Source organism: Cottoperca gobio, chromosome 15 (assembly GCF_900634415.1).
Source record: "Cottoperca gobio chromosome 15, fCotGob3.1, whole genome shotgun sequence".
Classification (NCBI taxonomy): Eukaryota; Metazoa; Chordata; class Actinopteri; order Perciformes; family Bovichtidae; genus Cottoperca; species Cottoperca gobio.
This window is the reverse complement of record NC_041369.1, coordinates 20,007,031-20,030,319: the sequence shown is the minus strand read 5'-3', so window position 1 is coordinate 20,030,319 and position 23,289 is coordinate 20,007,031. Positions and strand designations below refer to the sequence as shown.

At 41.0% G+C, this 23,289-nt stretch overlaps 3 protein-coding genes across 4 annotated transcripts; 1 reads left to right on the top strand and 2 right to left on the bottom strand.

Moving 5' to 3' along the window:
- Positions 1–3,072: 3,072 nt before the first annotated feature.
- mrps5 (mitochondrial ribosomal protein S5) lies at positions 3,073–11,117 on the top strand. The gene is made up of 10 exons (XM_029450249.1): positions 3,073–3,201; positions 4,087–4,236; positions 4,904–5,029; positions 5,992–5,998; positions 6,479–6,594; positions 6,921–6,967; positions 7,414–7,471; positions 9,754–9,816; positions 10,263–10,399; positions 10,648–11,117. The coding sequence occupies exons 1-10, from the start codon at positions 3,153–3,155 to the stop codon at positions 10,870–10,872; spliced, it is 978 nt and encodes a 325-aa protein (XP_029306109.1). The 5' UTR covers positions 3,073–3,152; the 3' UTR covers positions 10,873–11,117.
- Positions 11,118–11,930: 813 nt separating this feature from the next.
- LOC115020066 (myelin and lymphocyte protein-like) lies at positions 11,931–16,538 on the bottom strand. The gene is made up of 4 exons (XM_029449932.1): positions 16,320–16,538; positions 13,103–13,270; positions 12,886–13,008; positions 11,931–12,754 (listed from the first exon to the last, which is right to left on the bottom strand). The coding sequence occupies exons 1-4, from the start codon at positions 16,410–16,412 to the stop codon at positions 12,680–12,682; spliced, it is 459 nt and encodes a 152-aa protein (XP_029305792.1). The 5' UTR covers positions 16,413–16,538; the 3' UTR covers positions 11,931–12,679.
- Positions 16,539–17,148: 610 nt separating this feature from the next.
- On the bottom strand, positions 17,149–22,800 carry LOC115020064 (myelin and lymphocyte protein-like). 2 transcript variants are annotated; one of them, XM_029449930.1, is made up of 4 exons: positions 22,690–22,800; positions 18,823–18,990; positions 18,352–18,486; positions 17,149–18,102 (listed from the first exon to the last, which is right to left on the bottom strand). In XM_029449930.1, the coding sequence occupies exons 1-4, from the start codon at positions 22,771–22,773 to the stop codon at positions 18,028–18,030; spliced, it is 462 nt and encodes a 153-aa protein (XP_029305790.1). In that variant the 5' UTR covers positions 22,774–22,800; the 3' UTR covers positions 17,149–18,027. The 2 variants fall into 2 exon arrangements, with proteins under 2 accessions (XP_029305790.1, XP_029305791.1); XM_029449931.1 differs by lacking the exon at positions 22,690–22,800 and adding an exon at positions 19,437–19,764.
- Positions 22,801–23,289: the final 489 nt, after the last annotated feature.

The following is a 23,289-nucleotide window of genomic DNA, read 5'->3' as shown; positions in this document are numbered from 1 at the left end:
TTACGTCCAGCAGCTCAACAACATTTTAAGTTCAGTAATTAGATATTTCTAACAGAAATTCTCCTCAGGATTGAAAGCTTAAGCCATGTGAGAAGGGATAGCAATGCCGGTCTGTCCGTCAGACTGTCCGTCAGACTGTCAGTAATCTCCACAACTACCGGATGGATTATCATGAAACTTGCTTCAAACATTCATGTTCCCCTCAGGATGATTCGTATTAACTTTGGTGAGCTCCTCACTTTTTATCTAGCGCTTTCATGAAGTCAAAATGTGAATTTTTTGACAATTTATGTCCATCCAAGTCTTGAAAGTGTTCCAACTCCCAGTAACCTAACCATGTGACATCAAGAATGGATGCCCAAAATACCTCCTCCATCTCTGAACAATACAATCTACTATGAAATGTAACAAGCAGCTGACCCTTCTGGCTTGAAACAGCCCACTCACACGTTGCAGAAATCAAACTTCATCACCGACATTTACTTCTTTATTTCCGAGACAAACTTTTCTTACTTTGACTTGAGGAGCGCTGAACTCCACCAGCACTGTGTTTACCTCAGAATGATTTCCCACTCTTCACTCCTCCGCTCACTGCTGAACAAAGCAAAGAGAAGTGACTCAATCTTTTACATAAAATCCTGGATGAAGCTGATATTATGGGGCAATTATTTTAGGAGAAAGGTTTCTGGAGGAAAGGCTTGATTCTTTCATCAGCAACTCACGCCTCCTGCTGCCTCACAGCTGGGCGGCTGTCCTTTCTTTGATTGCAGCTCTCCACTGTATTGGAAAAGGGTCTGTAATATTTGAGGCAATTATCTTGAATAAGGTGAAATTGGCTGCTTGCGTACAGTGGATAATTACTCTGCAGTGTGGAAATCATGTCCACAGGCTCGAGGTGCTGATTGCAAGCCTGCTGTACAACAGCTGTAAGTGAACATACACATGACGTGTTATCACAAACTGGGGCCTACAGCTCGTTATGGCCACCTACTGGGTTCATCCCATCACAGGATATTACATAGAACTATCTATCTAAACATATTCTGAGTTCTTATTCTATAATTTAATGCATGATACATACAAACAACCAGAGGTGGAAGAAGTGCTATTAAGTTGTTTTAAGTAGCAATGCAACTGTGCAGAAATACTCTGTTACAAGTATAGATCATTTAAAACTTTACTTTGGTAAAGTACAAAAGTATTAGCATATATAGTGAAAACACTTAAGAATGCAGTCTGTAATCTCGTTGTTGATACATGATTGACACTCTAAAAGTACCATAAATAAAAGTGGCAATGTTGCAGAATAGCGTATTTCAGTACAATGCATGTTGTTGGATTATAATTAATTATGCATTGATCTGTTGTGTCACTCTAATATTGCAGTTGGTAAATTACTTTATATACTGCTGGGTCGTTTCTGAATTTCCAACCGTGGGATCAATAAGGTTTTGATCATATTTTGTATTATTATTCTGCATCTGCAAAGTAACAACGTATAAAGGTATAGTGTTTGCCTCTGAATTGTCGTGGACTATAAAGTATAAAGGAACAGAAAGTGGAAATACTCAAGTATAAGTAGCTCAAAAGTGTACCCGTCATGTTGTTATCCAGGTCATGTTAGCCTTGATAAAGACCTACAATGGTTGAAACATTTAATGATGTAGCCACTACAATAAAGGCTTTTTAATATGTCCTTCCTTGTTGTTCTTTGTTCTTTGTTGTTGGACTGCCTAAATTGCTTTCCTATTCATTCAGTTTTATTTTCCATCACTGCAGAAATGCCATGCAGCGCTGACTTCTTTATATACAGTGACAGTTTCTCTTAACTGTCACAATATGATTGTCCCAGCAGATTCCTTCCTGTTTCCAACTCTAATTAATGATTAATATGCACTACTTCTTATTTTATACCCACCTGTAAACAGTATTTTATTCCCCCACCCTCTGCCTTCCATCATCTACTTCACCTGCATCTCCTCCCCAGCTTCTCCACATTATGATCATCTTATTTCTTCTCCTCTTGATGTGATAATTATTATCAGAAGAAAGAGGCAGGAAATCAAGGCTCTGTGGGGTTTTTATATTTGCTGCCAATCAACAGACAGCCTCTTGGAAATATTTATTTCATTTGTTTTTCCTCTGATTGTTTTTCTCCCGGGACTGAGCGCTCATTAGATACAAACATATCGTGTCCAAATTATTCACAGACTGTGTTTCAGAAAATGATGCAACTCATCATGCTCACAAACAAAGTTTCAAAAGCAGCCAAGAAGGTTCAATTTTGAAAATGTGTGTGTGTGTGTGTGTGTGTGTGTGTGTGTGTGTGTGTGTGTGTGTGTGTGTGTGTGTGTGTGTGTGTGTGTGTGTGTGTGCGTGTGCATGTGTGTGTGATGACTGTTTGCTCTGTTCACGAACAGGTCGATGAAAGTCACTTTAATCAGATTCTAGACAAGCGTTCTGGATTGACAACACAGACACTTATACACACAGACACACACACACACACACACACACACACACACACACACACACACACACACACACACACAGTGAATTGCTTTAGCAGTCTGTTGTAGTGCTATGACTGCAGATGTTTTCACAAACACATGTGTGTTATTACATTTAGCTGACGCTTTTGTCCAAAGCGACTTACAATAGGTGCAAACAATCATGAGGATACAACTCCGACTGAGACCCTCTCCAAGTTATCCTGTAGGTGCGGTGCTTTAGGAAGGAGAGAGCAGTAACAATTACACTAGCTGTACATGTAGAAGCCATAGACTATAGGTGGAAGCCCAATAGAGACTAAGAGTCTAAATCAGAAATAGCTATAAACTCAAAGTGCACATAGTAGTCTTCAAATAAGTATTAATTAATTAATTAAAATAATAGTAAGAATAATAATACGTTTAATACACTACATATATATATATATATATATATATATATATATATATATATATATATATATATATATATATATATATATATATATATATATATATATATATATATATATATATATTTCAAAAGAAAAGAGAGAGAAGAAAAGAAACAACTAAACCCAGACCTTCTGTATTTTCCTATTTCTCAGCAGGCATAGTTCAGGACGCCTCGCTGTCCTCGGAAGGACCCCTCATCATTTCAACATGGCGGCGTCCATACGGCTGTGTTGTGCCCTCCGCATCACAATTGGAGGTGAATTATATCTCTACATTATCCTCCTCAGCTTCGTTTAAACATCTCAGTAGATATGTTGGAGTGTAATTACTGTGTTTGTGTTTAGAAGTGTGAGCAGATGTTTCCGGTCAGTTGTGTTTACTGACCCAGGAGCAGCCTTGCGTTGCTGCAGAGCTGTCATAAGCAGACACCTCTTTAAAGTCACAAACATGTACTGCATGCAGTTGTTAATAATAACTTTAGGGTTCTTTAAATGTTAGACTTTTACATCTGAACGGGTTACATCTTTGTCATTGTGGCTGTTTTACTTCAGGTTGTTGCTCGCGTGTCGGTGCTCCTTAATCGTTATTTAAATAGTTTTACTATTATTGGCATAATAAAGTAAATCACGGAAATGTTAGTTCTGGTGATTAACACTACATTATGATAATTAGCAATTATCCCCGAGTCGCCTTGAAATGATTCATGTGTACCCACACCAAACTTCATTCAAAATTGTGTCACTTTAATCGCCCTGCTTATTAATACACGTAGACGCGTCTGAGAAAAATAAGAATAATTAATAATGCAATGATTTTGTCCATGCTTTAATTCGGCATACAACCAGAACAGCACTTAATTTAAGTGCAATCTCAACTTTTATCAGGCTTCACTTTCCTCTGTCTGCCTCTTGGCTGATGCTGCTTAGTTTATATACATTTATATTTAATGCAAAGTCGATATCATCATGATGAGTTATGTCACAGTCTAATCCTTTTTTAATTTATAATTTCTCAAGTTGAAGTACCAGTAAATTGGAAAAGCCTGCAGCTATGAGTGCATTCACAGTGCTTGGTGTTGTGAGCAGAATGCAGTTTAGATACATCTTCTCCTTACTTTGTTGGATGTCTTTCTGTCTTTCAGGTGCAGCACCACTCCGTACCATAGGGGGAGCAGTTCATATATCCCAGTTGGCAAGTCAAACCTCAGCTGTCCTCCAAAGAAACCCTGCAGTTCCTCTGTTCCCTGCAACATCATGGCAGCAAACCAGACATAGCAGCTTCTTCAACAAGTGTAAGTATTTGAAAAGATAAAAAAATATTGCTATACATTATGCTATAGGGAAATCTTAATGCATGATATGCAGTTTGGAAAACATCTGTTTCGTTTCAATATGGAAATGTCCATATGCGTTTTGTGTTTTAGCAGTATACTCCCTTCCATGGGTGTGAAATTAGATGTTTAACAATAACATATGCATGTAATGTCCAGGTGTCCACATTGTTGTGGTAGATGTGTGTTGGTTTCCCTATCAGCAGGTGCATGTGAGCAGAGCTTGTTTGTCAGTTTGATGACATGCTTTTAAATGGGCCTTAATGGAGCTGTCACACAGTCTCTCTGCCTCGCCCTTTATCTGTCTCTCTAACTCCTCTATGTTCGATCTTGTTCATTAACACTCACTGTCTTAACATTTCTCAGACAATTAAATGCTTCGTGTGCATCACCATGTCTCACTCACCATACAAACAGCAACACTGTCCTTTAACTCTGTGTCTGGGCTCATATTTCTCCACGAGTCTTAAATATTTACTCTCAGCAGAGTTTTTATTCTTAATCTGTGGGTTAGATTTGCCCGTTTTTATTATATATTTATATACCGGTATTCATATTCTATTCTATGTGCCGTTGTGTGTTCAGCGATGTTTGAGTTGTGACCAGAAGTCTCTCTCTCTGTTTTCAGTGACGGCTGCAGAGTTGTGGAAAGGTGTGTTGGCGGATGCGGGTTCAGGAAACAAGAAGGGTCGAGGAAAGAGAACCAAACGCAAACAGAAGAAAGACCTGAACCGAGGACAAGTTATCGGAGAAGGTGAGACATCTGTCTCTCTGTCTGTCTGTATCTCTCTCTCTCTGTCTGTCTGTCTGTCTGTCTCTCTGTCTGTCTGTATCTCTCTCTCTCTGTCTGTCTGTCTGTCTGTCTCTGTCTGTCTCTCTGTCTCTCTCTCTCTGTCTCTCTCTTTCTCTGTCTCTCTCTCTCTGTCTGTCTGTCTGTCTCTCTCTCTCTCTCTGTCTGTCTCTCTGTCTGCTCTCTCTCTCGGTCTATCTATGTCTGTCTGTATCTATCTGTCTGTCTCTCTCTCTCTTTCTCTGTCTCTCTCTAAAAAAGTTACAGTAATAGTTACACAGTTACAGTGATGCAGTTACACAGTTACAGTGATGCAGTTACACAGTTACAGTAATAGTTACACAGTTACAGTGATGCAGTTACACAGTTACAGTGATGCAGTTACACAGTTACAGTGATGCAGTTACACAGTTACAGTGATGCAGTTACACAGTTACAGTAATAGTTACACAGTTACAGTGAAACAGTTACAATAATAGTTTACAGTGATGCAGTATACACAGTTACAGTGATGCAGTTACAGTAATAGTTACAGTGATTCTTGTTCCTCATTTTATCATCTAAATGATTTCATGTCTAAAGAGGCAATAAATCCTATATTCTCTCTTCCCTCTAAATCGCTTTTCTTTTTTAATCTCTTCTTCTACTCGCTCTTTTGTCCTCCACTACTTCTCTCTCAATCTCATCTGAACTGGCTCTCTCTCGCTCTCGCTCTCGCTCTTGCTCTCGCTCTTGCTCTCTCTCTCTCTCTCTCTCTCTCTCTCTCTCTCTCTCTCTCTCTCGCTCTTGCTCGCTCTTGCTCTCTCGCTCTCTCTCGCGCGCGCGCTAAGTCCAACTTTATCTTTTCTCCTATTCACTTATCCTCCCTCCACCACTCCTTCTGCCTCTCTGTGGTGTATCAATGCTGCCCCCTGGTGTTTTCAAAGGGATATTGTAGATAGTCAATCAGCCTGTGTGTGTGTGTGATAGAGTCGGGACACATGTCCGCTACACTGCAACTGAAATCATTGCAGAAGCTTGCTTGTGTACACACGGACACACACAGTGAATTGCCTTAACAGTCTATTGTAGTGTTATGACTGCAGATGTTTTCACACACACACACTTTTTTTTGTTGGTTCAATAACTTCATCGGCCTGGAGCAGAAAATAGAAAATGTACAAGATCAAAGACAATTGGAAAGATTCAGGTGAAACATCATATCACAAACACAATGGCTCAGTGATAACATGTAAATAACAATATTCAAACACAGGAAACTCTCTTTGTGTGTTTCTTTGTGTGTCTCTTTGTGTGTCTCTTTGTGTGTCTCTTTGTGTGTCTCTTTGGTATTTCAATGTGTTCTTAGGCGACACTTCACACAGTGTTGTTTTAATATGTCTGCCATAAGTGTGTTCAACATGGTTGTGAAAGCGTTCTTGTTTTGTTTGTTGTGCAGCTGAAGTCTGTGTCCAGAATGACGGCCAAGGAGGGCAGGAAGAGGACGCAGAGCTGTCTGGTCGCCGTGGGAAACGGCCAAGGAGCCGCAGGTTCGATACTTTCTGAAAATTAAACCTGGATCACGAGTCGGGGAGCAACGTTAAAAAAAAGAAAAAGTTTTTTAAAAAGTTTCTAAAAACCTGAACCAAAAATGATTTTGACAGTTTCAGGGTGTTTGCAAAATTGTAAAAGTAATGTGTTTATATGCAGATACGGGGAAGTGCAGGAAAGAGTTTTGACAGTTACTAATGCATCTTAGAAATGCTCCTTCCTGAGATTCACCTTCAACATCTCAGTTCTGAATGCCACCGTGTTACATGCAGCTCATGCAGGCTCATCATTTGAAACCATAATACTGCTCTCTTCTCTGCACCAGGCTTTGCTTTGGGGAAAGCAGCCGACAGAATGACCGCTCTGAGGAAGGTAAGACTGCAAACATGTTTTCAATACCCCCAACTTCGTTTGTATTTTTAATTTAAATTAGAGTTATGGAATAAAACTGTAAACCAGAATGTGACAAACAATATCTCACGTTAAGGTTCATTTAGTATCTGTTGGTGCTTTTATAGCTTTGAGACTATAACACACTTAATATTCCACTGAAAATAACTTATGCATACAATCCACATAATTGAATTACTGTATATATTAATGAACTGATATTTGTGCAGATTTTTGTAATAAACAAGTCTAACCAGTTCTTAAATAATGGCACAAGAGACCACTGCTCAGATATTTACTTTACCGATGGAACCTGGAGATACAAATCCCCAGAGAAAGGCTTCATAATGAACTCTAATAAAATGTGTCTACGACTGCTAATAATAATAAAACCTTCAGTCAACAATGTGTGTTTGTGTGATCTGCAGGCCAAGAACCGAGCGATCCACTACTTGCACTATATAGAGCGATACAACGACCACACCGGTAAGTGATTCTTTACCTCATCGACACTTGACGTAGAAAGTGTCGTAAACACTTGTCCTTCACTTTGGCGTTTGACGGCTCCAAATATACTACGTTTACCCATGAGCCTCGGCTGTCGTTACTCTTCCAAAATTGACCCTGAATCCAAAAGTGACCCGATTAAAGCTGCATACTATATATTCCCCATCTTCACTCTTTAGCTTCTACTTGCACCAACTCTCAGCCCACTGATTGGATGTTTCTAACCCAAGTGCACCCTGGGAGTCATAGTTAACGTGTCCTGTGTAGACAGTCTTTCATCTTTAATGTATTCTCACGCAGCTGGTTGCTATGTGTCCTGCTGATCCAAGCTGTAGAAGTGCCCCGACTGTGAGTCACATGACATCGTCTGTAAGAACAATGAATGGTGCTTCACTCCCAGAACCAACTCCATGACTTTCTACCTGTCTCTCCATCTCTTCCTCCCCTCCTGCTCTTCCTCCCCTCGTACAGCACTATCCCCTTGAGTCACCTGCTTGCACCCATACAAGCGACTTAATAGAAAAATAATGGATTTGCGAAGGAAGCTATGAGACTTAAAGTGCACCGCTTGTACTTTCTTATTGTGAAACGCCATTTGGCTACTTGTGCTGCCGGTGGAGAGCAAAGCCAGAAAGATTAATGTGTGTGAGTCATCAGCCTCCGCTGCGCCCACCGGAGGAGAAAGTTGGCTTCCTGCTTTGGCCCGAGACCAGACTAGATGTGTGTTTGTGTGTGGTGTGTGTGTGTGTGTGTGTGTGTGTGTGTGTGTGTGGTACTGTATTTCCACCCAGTTTGAGCTCAAAACTGTGGTATATTTAATTTGTGCAGGTTCATAGCAAAAAAAGTGTAAAACCCTTCCACATGCCAGCGCTCGCTGTTCGGCCATCTGCGACCTGTCTGCACCGTCATGTGGTTGGTTGTTTACTTCTTCGTCCTCTGGTCACTTTTTTTTTTAAAGAAAGACAATGTTTTGGGGGGGATTATCTCACTGTTGTTGTAATCAAATCAAATTCTGAAAAATCAGGTGACTTCTAGATAATTTGTTCACCTTTTTTTTTGCTGAATCCATTGTCACCTTATCTGGCAAACTTGTACGATCTGTTTGTTTGACAGCTGATGTAAAAAAAAAAAAAAAGAAATCCAGTGGACAGATTGCCTCCAGGCCACTCCAGGTTTTGGGGGCGGTCCAGATCTCGTATTTCTTCCACCAGATGATGATGAACAGTTTTTCTTCATGCTGTGTTATCTGTTAGTCCAACATCTGGACACCGGCTTGGCCACTAAATGGTGGAAAAACAAACGGCTCCGCTGACCTTCCAGTTAATGCTGTTGGCACCAGTATTCCCACCGTCCCACGACAGGACCGAGGTTGTTTTTGAATATTCATGTCGCTTCAGTGGTGTTGAGTAGAAATGAGTACAAAGCCAAAGGGAATTGAAATACATTTGAATGTTGCGGTCTGTTTTGATGATTCTCTTTTGGTTCACCTTTAAGTCGAGGTGTTGGAGTTCCAGCGCGCGTGTCAAAGAGGAATTTCCTTTTTGTCTACCTGCTTTGACTTTGTGGCTGTTTGTGTCTGAGTCATGCATCACACAGAAGACACTGTTTCAGAGGAACCTGGACCTCCTGCAGCGACAGCAAATGTTCAGCCCCGTGTGTGTGTGTGTGTGTGTGTGTGTGTGTGTGTGTGTGTGTGTGTGTGTGTGTGTGTGTGTGTGTGTATTTTGACATTTAGTTTTGCATTTTTAGATTTCTTCACCCAGCAGGACAAGTTCTCTGAGCGCCAACATGTTCTACTTCTTTTCCTGCTTCTCATCCATCGAGTTCGTTTATTCCTTCCATCCATCCAAGCAAAACAAAAAAAAAGTGTATAAAATCCCAACCTGGAGGTCAGCAGGACGGCAGCCGGTGCGGCGTTTCAAGAGCGATGTGACACAAGAACAGGATTTGAACCTCACGTTACGGAGCAGTAGAGTTTTCATTCAGGAGCACGCCGCTCCAGCTCAGGGACTGTGTGTGTCTGAATAACTAATCAGGCCACAGCTGCTGCAGTGAGCGGGAGATGCCGGCGTGTGGAAGGACATCTGGTGGGCAGGTAGAGAAACACAAGACCTGGGGGGAGAACAGGAGAAGAGATGCAAAACAAAACACAAGTGCCTTCACTTGGAAACGGCACAAAACCCGTGAAAATAATCCGACCTTTTGTTTATCACGTGTCCACTGCACGGTGAGTGTAATTCAGATGTGTTTCTCTCCCACAGTGTTTCATGACATTGAATCCCAGTGTAAGAAGACGACGCTGCGCATGAAGAAACAAAACGAAGGTACGTCTGGATTCCAGCTGGTAGAATAAATGAAGGTTTAGCTTCGTGTTGATGGCGATAAAGACTGTGAGATGATAGAAATGTAGGAAACACTTCGTTTACAAAATCATTTCTAAAAACCTTGGAAAAAATATTTAATTTCGTGCAAATTATAAGAAAGAATCGGGATGTGCTCCAAAGGAAAGCTCAAGTAAATACTGATGCATAGTAATGTTGGAAAGCTTTTTTTCCTCACATGTTGAATTGCATGCGTTCCAATGAAGCCTCTCCGTAACACATTTGGAAAGATGAACACTGAACATTGTTTCCTGCATAATTGGTCAAACTGAAACAGTTATATCACACTGTACACCAAAATGCATGTACCATGATAGAAGACGTCATATCGTCCACCTCTAGCGCCCCGTGATGATGCCAATGTGTGCATGTTTCTTCTGCCTCTGCAGGTTACGGTCTGCACTGCCACCGCGTGGTCATCTCTGTGTGCAAGCTGATCGGCATACGGGACATGTACTGCAAAGTGGAAGGATCCGTCAACACCCTCAACATCACCAGGGCCCTCTTCAACGGGTTAGCCAGCCAGGTGAAGTCATGTCTGCATCGTGGGAGGGATCTCCAAAGGGAGATGTTTCAGAAATAATGATGTAGACGAATGTTAATGTAACGTGTATCTGTGTACGTCATGATTGATGTCATACCCAGCAGATATTTATTCTGTGGAGCTGTTGATATGACTCGTTTGTCGCCACCATCAGACACGCCAAACGTTGTAGAAGTTGACCCGCTCCGCTTACATCTACTTCTTCTTCTTCTTCTTCTTCCACCCTGAAGGAACTCCACCAGACGCTGTCCGACAAGAAGCAGCTCCATGTCATCGAGTTTCAGGAGCACCGAGGCCCGCTGCCCATGGTGGTGGCGAGTCCAAAAGACGGGGCGCGCCCCGACCCGGAGCCCGAAGACGAGGTGCACAACACCAAGCTGAACTGGAAAGACGTACGGGTAGCGCAGGGACTCAAACACTCCGTCTGGGCGAATGTTAAACGCAACATCTTGTAGTGAGGGAGTACGCCGATGACCACAGAGGAACTGGACTGATGCCGAAGAATAAGAACATTTTGTTCTCGAGCAAAATATCAGTTTATGTTTAATAATCTCCAAACCCAGTGGATTGTGATCGTGTGAAAGTTTGTCTCTGCACACACGATAGTTACTCAGATCCTGGTTATCAATGTTTTCTTCCTCATCCTTGGGAATTGTTGCAAAATGATGTACTAATGTAATAAAGTTTGGATCTGTGAAGACGTGTGTGTGATGTGAACCTTTCTGTCTCTGAAGCATTAAATCACGCAGCTCGTATCTGTAAACTAAACCTCTGACAGCAGCTTTGGTGAGTATATGAATATAAATATGTTTTACAGATATCTCTGTAACACCACTTTATTTTGATATTTGCTTTCGCTGTCGTCAGGGGCTCTGAATGTCTGGACTCAAAGCAAGCTCAGGTGTTTATGCATAAGAAACATTATTTCATACCACACACACACACACACACACACACACTGCCTTGCTCAAGGACACCACAACACTGTAAAGCCAAGAACACATTAATATTAACAATGACACTCCAGCTCGTGTCTGATATGGATCATAAATTTTGCTCATTAAAATTCAAACTTCATTCTTCCATCTCCTTAAAGTTAAATTATAACAGATGCTTCTGATTGACGGGCAATTGTAAACGTGTCGTGAGTGCATCCTGTTCATCTTTGGTTCAAAATGCATCACAAATAAAGTGTAGATTTAGATTTATGTTAGTGTTGAGGTGCTAATTAAACGATGCCGTTCGCTACATGTGTTTGAGAGTTTAGTTTAGTGGTGCAGTACGTCAGTGTGCGGCTCCTATAGGACAGTACAATGCTGAGTTCAATTCATCAGACGGACGTCCTGCATCTTTCACTTTTTACTATTACTCCAATATTTGTACGTTGATGCATTGGTACTTTTATTTAAGTAAAGCTTCTTCCACCACTGATTGTGTGCCAGTCCATTCAGTAGATGTTGAGATATTTTTACTGAACTGTTACATGTGCGACTAGGTTAAAGTTGTTCTGCAAATGAGCATTTGATAGTGTTGTATTACCACATTTAAATAACTGAAAGTGTATCAGTGTGGCAGGAATGTGTTCCAGAGAGGAGCAGATCATTCACATCTTGTTTAATCTTGAAGAAGAATACACGTCACCGTCCTTTAAGTCCCGACGAGTGGTTGGCATTAGTTCTATGTGACAGAGAAAAGACGTGTGGCAGTAGTTCTGGTTATAGTTACAGCAGAGAAACAAACGTCATGACCCAGAGAGAGAAGAGAGATGCTCTGATGGCTGTTAGGATTGAAGAATATGTAATAAAAGTAACAAAACAAGACACAGATCCACAGCCGGCACCTCAACGCACTCAGCCTGCAATAATAACAATTACATCATATTTCATGGTCCTCTAAAAAGACTAAAAACATATGACACATTCTGTTATCTAAAGAATTATCACTGGCTTAAAATGCTTTTCATAATTTAGACTTTAAATTATTAATTTCATTTGATTGTGTTTCCATGACAACATATAAAACTTCTATGGTTCTGTCTTTACTCACTTTGTCCTGCATGCTTTCATTCTTTATTCTTCACTAAACAATATGTAATGTCTTAAAATGAAGCTTCATTTTGAATCTGAGCAAGTGGAAGTCACTTGTTGGTAATTCAACACACACACACACACACACACACACACACACACACACACACACACACACACACACGTACACACACAGGATGCAAAGTCTTGGACACACACGTCTGTGATTGGCTCTTCAGAAGGTTTTCCATCGGATGGAGGAGAGGATGGTGTGGATGAAGTAGAGCAGTGTGGCTACAAAGGCAAACACCTGAGAAACACACACACACACACACACACACACACACACACACACACACAGAGATGCTGTTTACTGTTGTTTGAGTGTGTGTCAGTTACAGATGAACAGCTGTTGATACTTCATCTTTAAATCTTTCTCACCACAGCAGCGATGTCAATATGGTAGATTCTTGAATTGAGTGGTTTCATCAGGAAGGTGATGAAAGCCAAATCGACCCCCGCACTGAGGTAGAAGAAGGCTGCCAGGCCGTGGTAAGCAAAGTCCTGGACACACACGGATTAAATCACATTACAACATCTCTCTTTCTCCTGTTGAATTACGTCTTTCTCTCATTCTGATCTCCCCTCGCTCTCTTACAGCAGCAGCCCAGCCAGAGTGGTTCTTGTGACCTCCAGCAGCGAAGACGATGATCCAGAGGAAGGTCATGACGAAGCAGAAGACCGAGACAAACATCACCCAGCCCAGAGGGTTCGGCGGGTCCACGTGTGTCGACGCCACCAGGATCCACACCAAGCCACCAAACACCTACAAAGAGGGAACAGTTGGTCGTGTGGTTCTTATAAGATTTAGGATGTTTGTTTGTGCAGGAGTCACCTTGAGCTGACATCAGAGGTACTCTAGAGATTTAGTGTTGCAATACTAAAGGTCTGAAAGTTCCTCAAATATTTAACTCCACCACTAAAGTCAGTAGGCTCTATCCTGTGGCTAAAAGGTTTTAATAATCTATATATTATATAGATAAGAGGAGGAAAGTTATAAATCACACACACAAGTGTACAAAGCTAAAAGTCCAGACTCAAATATTTTTACTTTCTCGCTGTTGAAACCAAATCCCCCCCCCCCCCGTCTAGTACAAAGCAAATATATTAAAAACTATTTACCACTTAATGCTCTTTTCCCCCAAACCTCTGTGTCACGCCTCTGTTTGCTCCCTTATTGGTCCTTTTGTAATCTGAACCAGGGGGGTCAAACTCATGTTAGTTCAGGGGCCACATGCAGCACAATCTGATCTCAAGTGGGCCGGACCAGTAACATCACAGCATCATAACATATAAATAACAACAACTCACAATGTTTCCCTTCGTTTTAGTGCAAAAGTTCATTCTGAAAATGTTCAAACTTTATGAAAACATTATGAACAACCTGAAAAGGAGCAATTTCAACATTATTATGAGTTTATCATTTACACATGTGTGTTACAACTTACAGATCACAGTGTATCAAACAAATCAGACGAAGGGTTTTACTTTATGATCAAAACAACTCATTTTTACACTTTGCAAAGTCATCCCGCGGGCCGGTTTTGGCCCACGGGCCGCATGTTTGACATCCCTGAAACATTTCTTTGTCACTGAATGCTGCAATCCGTCTGAAATGAGTCGCTACAAGTGGAGTTATGAAGACATGAAATGGTAACCAGCAGAAGTGTGTTTTGACACTCTTGGTATTTCCCCCACAATGACCTCTGACCTACATGTATATTTTATTCCACGAAGCTGCGATCCCTTGTTGATTGGTCCTTTAAAAGCACAAAGACAGTTTAAAAGTAGATAAAAGGGGAAAGCAGCATAAGGAAAATGGATGAAGCATGTCTGCTCCTGAGCGAGGATCAGACATGTGTCATTGTGTCATGAGAACTGATCCGAGTGTTGGCTCCTGCTGCTGTTGATGCATCCTTCACTACCACTATTTTGATGTGGACACTGCTTGATAGGCCACCTGTGTTATTTATTAAAACATTACTTGGATGCAGGCAGATGCAGGCAGATTGACATATCTACACGTGGATTAAATACTATTGGCAAACACATGTTTTGTCGAGACTTCCTCCTTTTCAGGCTTCAGCATGAGCTGCACATGTACAGCTATCAGTCTGCGAATATGAAATCAGCAGCATCAGAAGCCACATCTCTCTACATGTTGACTGAACAAACACTTTCCCTCCAACAGGTCTCTGAGCACAGGTGGTGTTTCACGTTTCAAGTTACTTTAGACTGTTGACCACATCCGTGTGCACGAAACTCTCTGGTGTTATACTGCTGATATGAGTCTTAAAGTGAAAGCACAGAATAATTTGACCACAGCTTCATCTTAAAAAGGCTCCTGTCAATGTTGTTGATATAACTTGCTTGTGTGAAAACAAATCCACTTCATTATAAGTGTTATCTGCAGGTTTATATGATAGATAAATACAAAAGGAAGCCTGATATGTCAGTATGTAAAAGACACAAGGGGTATACAGTACACATACATTCAAATAGAGATTTACAAGACAAAATACATTTATATATATCTAAATATAACTCCATTTCAGGGACTCTTTCTTTTGACCTGCAAGTCACTGAAACAAAACAAACAATAAAAAGGCCAAATGCTGTCATGAGTGCAGTTTATTGGTCCATTGAATTACTGCTTACCATAAACTGTGAATCATATATATACATGTATGCTGGTCACAGATAAACGTCTCAGATCACTGCTTTCCTCATTCAGCCACATGTGTGATGATGCACACCTGCTCTATTCAGCATCAAATCAATGCAGTCCACAGTTTATCATGTGGACTGCATGCAATAATATCTTGATTTCACTTTTTCTCCACTTCATTTTATCTAGAAAAATCACATTTAATGAAAGAAAAACATAAAAATAAGATGACTTGCTTTGCAAACAGGTGATGCAACTTTACTATAGTGATAGATTTTCTTCTTCTTCTTCTTCGTTGTTTAGCTTTCTTAATAATTTGCAATTGAAGAGTTTTACAGGAGGAACAACATCACAGTTTCTCATCACATAGTGTAGAGTAGTGATGAAAGTAACTGTGAAGGTGCTCTTGAGAGGAAGCCCAGCGTGCTGCTTGAAGCAGAGCGTTAGTGACATGGAACCTGTAACCTCATCATAACCTTCCCTTTGATAATTAAAAGTGATCAACTTAGAAAACATTTAGGTCTACTCATCAGACTGAAACACCTTCCTCGCTGCTGTTGTGTCATATGAGCAGTTTCTCTCTTTTGTCTATTCTTACTTTAGCAGCACAAATACAATATGAGTGAAACGTGAGATGAGAACAGGCGAAGGTGCTCCTCCCATGCGAAGAATGTGTTTCATCGTCTCCGTTTCACCGAAATACATATTTTTGCACTTTCAAAATCCACTTTTAACGATGCATCGTGTTTATTTGGAGATTCATCAGCACAAACTTAAACCTAATTCTTGTATTTCTAAGAGGCTAGTGTCTAACTTTGGCCATGAAGTGTTCACATCTTGCTGGTGTGAGCTGCAGCAGAAGAATTCCTAAAGAAAATGTCATACATTTTGTTCAATAACTGCCAAATGTACAGCTGAGGCTCCAAACAGTAACAATGTTAATATAATGTGTCTTAAAATGACTTGGATTAGTTTAAACTGCATGTATCATATGTAACATCTGAGCAAAATTGGTTCAATGTTGCCATGAAACAACAGTTTGTATTGTATTTAACACTTTGAAATCAGTTTAATCAAAAAACCAAAAGTGATCCAAAATGGAAAGAAGCTCTTCTGACTCCAAAGTCCTCTGTCTCTGTGCACTCACCAGTTCGGGCAGGTACAATATATCCGGGGCTGTGGTGCATATCCCCAGTCCGCTGGGCAGGCTGCCCAGAGGCTGAGCAGTAGTTGCAGCCATCTCTGCCTGATCCTTCTCACCTGGTACCAAGTAAACAGCGAAGCGTCCTGCCCTCTCTCTGCACTCTGAACGGAGCCGCAGGATGTGTCGCTGACCCTTATGAGAAAGCTAAATTAGCAGACAAACCCGTTCTCCTCCCGTCCCACGACAGCTCCTCACACTGGCCCACACACACAGACACACCCTTCATCTTACAGCCCCTAAGACTACCTTGTGTTTAATGTGAGCATGTGATCTGTGAAGGGGCTTTGTGTTAGTGCCTGCAGGAAGTTTAATTTGAACCTCTCTACTTCACAGACACCTAAACACACACAGCTTTACTTTAAAGTTAAGTAGAAAAATATCTTATCAGGATAAACTGTAGTGCTGTTTTACAGTGTTGAAATATATACACAGTAGATTAATATACTGGTTTCCATATCAGTCAGTCTGCTGTCTGTGTTGATTGGACATATTTTTAGAAATGACACGTTATCACGTCCAATTTAAGGTGAGTTGAGATTTAAAATTGAAACAAACAATATGTCGTATGCTTTAAACTGTGTGAGGTAAATATGGACGACATGTTTATAGTATATATCTTAAAATTCAGAATTAGTCCTGTTAAAATATTCTTTTCCCTCAGAGATCATTAAAGTGGAACGTAAACGTAATATGATATAAAATGGAGGGACAAACCTTTTTATTCGTGGTCTTGATGGAAAGATGAAAAGGAAAGCCAGGATCTTATGACCAATACATTTATTTTATTCAAACAATAAATCAGGTGGAAACATCCATCCATACCGTACGTCAGGACTGAGGAAGCAAACAGAAAGAACTGATATATAAAATAAAATTAAAAGACTTGTAGTGGTCAAGAAGGAGAGTCGTTTATCCTTTAAACATTTAGCTTTAGCTCGTCGTAAACATGGAGGAAACATTGCGGGAACGTTTTTTAAATAGGTTCCAGTGAATAGTACAAGCCTCCGAGGATGTTGTTAGAACACTAAGCTCTGCTAGTGAATGTCTATGAAATGCTTTAATGTAACTTTGATTTGTCGCAATTGTTTAGAACCTCTTCATAAAGATTGTGAAAAGTTGTTTTTTTTACACGCTGCTGAGCGCCGGGAGGCCACAACACGGCCTCTACTGTGTTCTGTAGTTTAACTAATGAATGATTTGGAAGAAAACACATAAGAAAATGTGTTTCTTTGTAATTTGGGTGAACTGACCCTTTAAGGTCTTTCTCCTATTTGGTGAAAAAATACAGTGCAAGTAAAAATAATTTTGATATCGTGATAAAACATAATGTAGTACCTGCTGCTAGTTATTTACACACATTGACCTTCCTTATGCGACTATATTTCTTATACATTTATAGCGTTCACTTGTGACCAAACCGCTGCCGTTCTGCTTCTAGAAAATACAAAAGAGTAAATGGTTGGGTAATCATGTTTAGGCCAACAAACAAATAACATTTAGCAATAATCTATCTGCTTGTTTTTCACATATTTCTTCATTTGATGTTTTAGCACTTTGGTTAAAAGAAAGTTAATCTTGCCGATGTGAAAATAAAAACAAACAACACAAAAGGTGTTTAGTCCGGTGAAGAGGTCAGCTGGTCTTTGTCTTATTAGGACCTCTTCCATCGCATGGCAGAGAAAATGGTATGTAGGAAGTAGAGAAGAGTGGCCACATAGGACATCACCTGAAAAAACACACACACACACACACACACACACACACACACACACACACACACACACACACACACACACACACACACACACCACATATGTTTGTCATCTTCAGTGGCAGTTCTGTTTCCATGTTAGTTTCCCCAAAGTTTTCTTAATCAAGTTATCAGAATGTGTGTGTGTGTGTGTGTGTGTGTGTGTGTGTGTGTGTGTGCGTGCGTGCGTGTGTGTGTGTGTGTGTGTGTGTTTGTTTGACATACCACTGCAGAAACGTGCAGTTTGTAGCTTTTGAAAATAAAGATTGACGCAAGTGACCCTTCCAGAACTGTGATGTAAGCCAGGATCACCGACGCACTGAGGTACAGCACCACTGCAAAAAAATGATAAGCCACATCCTAAAAAGAAACAGGGAGGAAGAGTCGTGGGTTAAAGCGAGAACTTAATAAAAACAGAAGGCAGTAGGAATGGATCTATCTACACCACATGCACAAAAGTATGTGGACGCACCTGTATGCTGTATCATCTTAATGTTACAGCATACACTGATGTTATAAATAGTCTGTATATGTGATTCAAACTTTGTTTGGGGAAGGTCCTGCACAGAGCTCTGACCTCCACAGTTACATATGGGTGTACTGTTCAGGCATCCTCATACTTTTGGCTACATCTATCCATCGACTATTAACCATGCATCCAAACTAGCCAATCAGCAGGTAGTGGGCGTGTCTAACCAAGGAGGGCCAGACTCTGTTCTGATTGGCTCCGAAGAGGTAGATGAAGAACAAGAGTGTCGTCATCACGAAGCAGAAGACGGACACGAACATCACCCAGCCCATTGGGTTTTCCATTTGTACGATACGAGTCGACGCCACCAGCATCCACACCAAACCTCCAAACACCTGCAGGGTCACACAAGTGAGGGGAAGGAGGAGGAGCTTTGTGTTAAGTACATTTTATAGTTTTGCTCTTGTATGACAGTAACCTTTAAACTCGCAATATTTAGTTTGGCCACTTGAGGGCAGCAGAAACAGGTTGTGAGCACAGCATCGACATATGATCACCTTTAAAGTTGGTATGGTGAACTTGTTAGCAAAGACTTGCTTATGTACACTTCTAGCAGTTACATAACTTTCTTTTAACGATCTTTAGCTGCTAATGCTCCATTTGTCAGCAGCTAGCCTCTGTGTGTCTGTCGGTGAGAGTAAACCAAAGCAGTAATGTTGTCGGCCTAACAGCTAAACAAATAGCTGAAACTCATTCAATAAAGTTGTACTCCCGCAATCATCATTTCCATAAGACGGGGGACTCGCAAGAGACAGATTAAGAAAAACTAAATAGATCATACATTTCCCATAATGCAACTCGACTTCCTGGTTGAGTGCCCCTTTAAGAGCCTAGGGACTACCCTTCAAAAACACTCTTTTCACTCTTGGGTGTACATCCGCAGTCTTTCTCCTCCTTTCACAAACATTCTGCTTGAACGCGTGTTTGACCTTTAGAGCATGAATCTCCACTTGTTCCGTAATAAGAAGCTTTACTGTCGACGCTGTGTTCAGGAAAACACGTTTTCTTTTTCCTTGTGCTGTGACACTGAGACACTTGAAAAGAACAAAGCCATTGTACAAGTTGACGAGTGGAAATGTCCGCTGTGAAAAAGGCCTATTGTGTCCTAACTTTGATTTTCTCCAGTTGGGCAGTTGAGGGCTTCACACACAGACCCAGCAGGTGTTTCTGCAGCTCAATCAATCACCATTAAGCCCGTTTGTATCAGCTGTGCAGGAGCAGAGCCGGAGCAAACACTCGCAGGGGCTAATTCACATCCACGTAAGCAGCCTCTCAGGTGAGGGATCAACACAGAGTGGAAGGTTGGTGGTTCGATCCCCAGTCCTGCAGTCAGCATGTCGAAGTGTCCTTGAGCAAGATACTGAACCACAAATTGCTCCCGATGGTGTGTGTGTGTGTGTGTGTGTGTGTGTGTGTGTGTGTGTGTGTGTGTGTGTGTGTGTGTGTGTGTGTGTGTGTGTGTGTGTGTGTGGCAATTATCAGGGACTGCTTAATATATTCTGTGGGATACAGTTCCCTATGAGCAAAACATCATTCATTAACAGTCACACCTAAAACATTCTGACTGTTAAACTTGAGTAAACAGGATAATATGTGTTCATTCAGTGTTGTGTCTATGAAACTTAGATAAAGTATTAGTAGATTATTCCATTTAGTCCGCTAATATCTAACCATAGAAACAACACTCTTGAAATCTAGCTGTAAGTTATAGGTGAAAATATAGAAGAGCTTGTTCTCTAAATTGCCTCACAACTGCAGTGGTCGCAGGTTTCACTCAGCTGTGTAGACACAGTCAGTTCAAAGCCCGGACAATCTATTCATAATCTGACCACATGTGCGGAATGTGCCACGTCCTGAATTAAACAATGCAACTGCAGTCGGTTCAGATATTTCTCTGATACATTAATTTCTTACTTTGACATTACAAAGACAAGTTTTCCTCTCTGTACTTTATTGAAACTATGTGCTGATTGTTTCAAAACAAAATGTACATGCTTTTCATCTTGGATAAAATGTACAATCTTGAATAAAACACATGTTGCCTACAGAAGGTGAAATTGTTTCAGCACAACGCTCACTTTAAATCCAAACCTTTGATGGGAGAAACAAATACCTGATAGTGCTGGATCTCAGCACAGAGTAGATACAGAGGTGAGCAAACAGTTAATTACTGTGAAAGCACAACATTACTTCATGCAACCATATCACATGTGATATCAGCAAATATTGCATTAGCTTTATCTCCACAGCACCATATCAATCTTATCTGTCGCCTCACCAGAGCAACGTTAGCCATTTATACTCATTCTATTCCAGGTGAAAGGGAATTGGCCTAACTTTAGAGTATAAACTACTCTCCACCAGGTGGCTCTGAAACGTGAAAAATGTACTTCTGAAATCTCTGCTGCAGCATGATCCACTTCTTCGCTTGCGTTGCCAATAAATAGCTCAATATGTTACTTTTTGTTGAGAGAAGTGGTGTTGGTGTATTATGTCTTACTCTGAGTTGCCATTCAAATTCATTGTAACTGTTCCAGACTGAATGCAAACAGCTGATTACCAGAGGTGCCATTTTCAGTGGAGTATCCCTTTAAATAGGTTGAACCCAACCTGCAGTGGCCTGATATGACCTTAGCTCAGTTTTTTAAAAGTGTGTTTAACAATACTGCCAACTCAAACAACACTCGATATATACACGTAGTGTTGCATTGTTTGCAGTCTTGGTTATTTAATTGATTCGTAGCACACACAATGTTGTAACAGTGCTGTAGAGTTGTGTGATTGCTAAATGCAGAGTGGCCATACTGGTTCCTTCTGAACTTTCTTTGTTTGAAATTGCTCCATCACACGGACAGTTCCCGAAAGAAGCTGCAGAGCACATCCTCTGTTAGTCACCTTCCCTGCCCTTGTTATATCCATGATGGTTTAGAATTACGGGGCCAACTGTAAACATAACCAGTACATTTCCATACCAGAGCAACGGATTATTTCCCGAAAGATGCACAGGCCAGCAGCCAGAAAAAAAAGACCCAAGTCAGCAAGAAAACCATGTGAGTGGATGGTTGGTTTAGATTTACACCTCCGTCTGCAACTAAAGCTGTTTTTCCACCTGCGTCACTCAGGTTTAAACTTCAGTTCCCTGTACAGAAACCCACAGGGGTCTATAACAGCTCCTCATTCAAACAGGACCTTCAATAAAATATCCACTCTTGACCCAAGTCGGTCCCGTATCCGCCTCCCCACAGACAGACAGACAGACACACGTACGGACACGTTTAAGGGATACGCAAGGTTTCAAAGGTTTACAAGCATTCCATGAAAAAGGTCAAAAAAAAGGATCAAAGTATTCAATATTCAACAATTCTTTTCTTTTACCTTCCCACAGGAAACAGTTGTTAATTACATCTTCTTTGAGAGTCTGAACATTGTTTTGTTGTGACACATAGTGTATATAGAGCATTGTTACATTATTGCAAATTATTCCATTTTAAAAATTGTGACATCGCCAGCAGGATCCAAATGTTGTGTGACTGTTGTTGCATTGTTCCTGTTGCCAACTGGTTGCCATGGTTTCTGAATAACACACCTTGTAATTCTTTGTAAATGCAATGATTTTACTGACAGGACTCTCATTAGCCAGTTTCATCGGTTTATCCTCGTATATAGTTGTGCCAGACTAAACCTTTGACTCCTATCGTCTTCATGGTGTCCGGGTCACTGCTCTGTTTAAACACTGATACCTGCTGACCAACATAACAAGACAAGACTCTTATCTGAAACAGATAAACAGAGAGCCTCAATGGACCAATGATGAGGAAGTCATAATCTGAATGCTGACCCGATTGAATCAGGAATGATAGAGGAGACTGTGCGAGGAGGCAACCGGCAGGTAGAAGAGAGGAATAAGATCTGTAAGTATGTGTAAGTAGAGTAAAGATGGAGAGAAAGACAGGAAAACACAAGGGACCCCCCCCCCCCCCCCCCCCCCCGAAAAAAAAGAGTATTAAATGACAATCAACAAATGTGAAACTCACAAACTCAGGGATGAAGAACACGTCAGGAATGGATGTAAAGATCGTGCCGCCTGTGGGCAGAACAGCCATTGTGGTGGAAGCCATAGTCCCAAACACTGTACGTGTGTTTGATTCCCTCCAGAATGAGATGTGAAACCTGTTTTAATCAGCTTTTTAAAGGCTTTCTCTCCCCCCCCCCTCCCCCCTCTCTCCTCCCGCACCTCCCTCTACGTTTCATTTCTACATTTCTTTGGTTGAGACTACCAGTTTGACTGGTGCTTTTCGACTTTGTTTGTGCAGTGGGAGGATGTCTCGTTCATTCTCGTGCGTGTGTGTGCGTGTGTGTGTGCAGTTTTGATGTGTTTGTATCGGCCCTCATGCTTATAGGGAACCACCTATTTACATGTACACAACAAAGTGTTTGTGAGGCAACTATTGCATTCACATGGGATATAAAAACTAGTTGCAGGTCATCTCCATTCGCTACAGCTACGGTTAACAAATACAAGCATATACACACGTTACTTACTCAGCACTAACATTTCTATGTTCACGGTTAGCAGAATAAAAAAATCTAATTAAGCTCTTTTCAGATATGTAATATGTAACATTGCTGGCTTC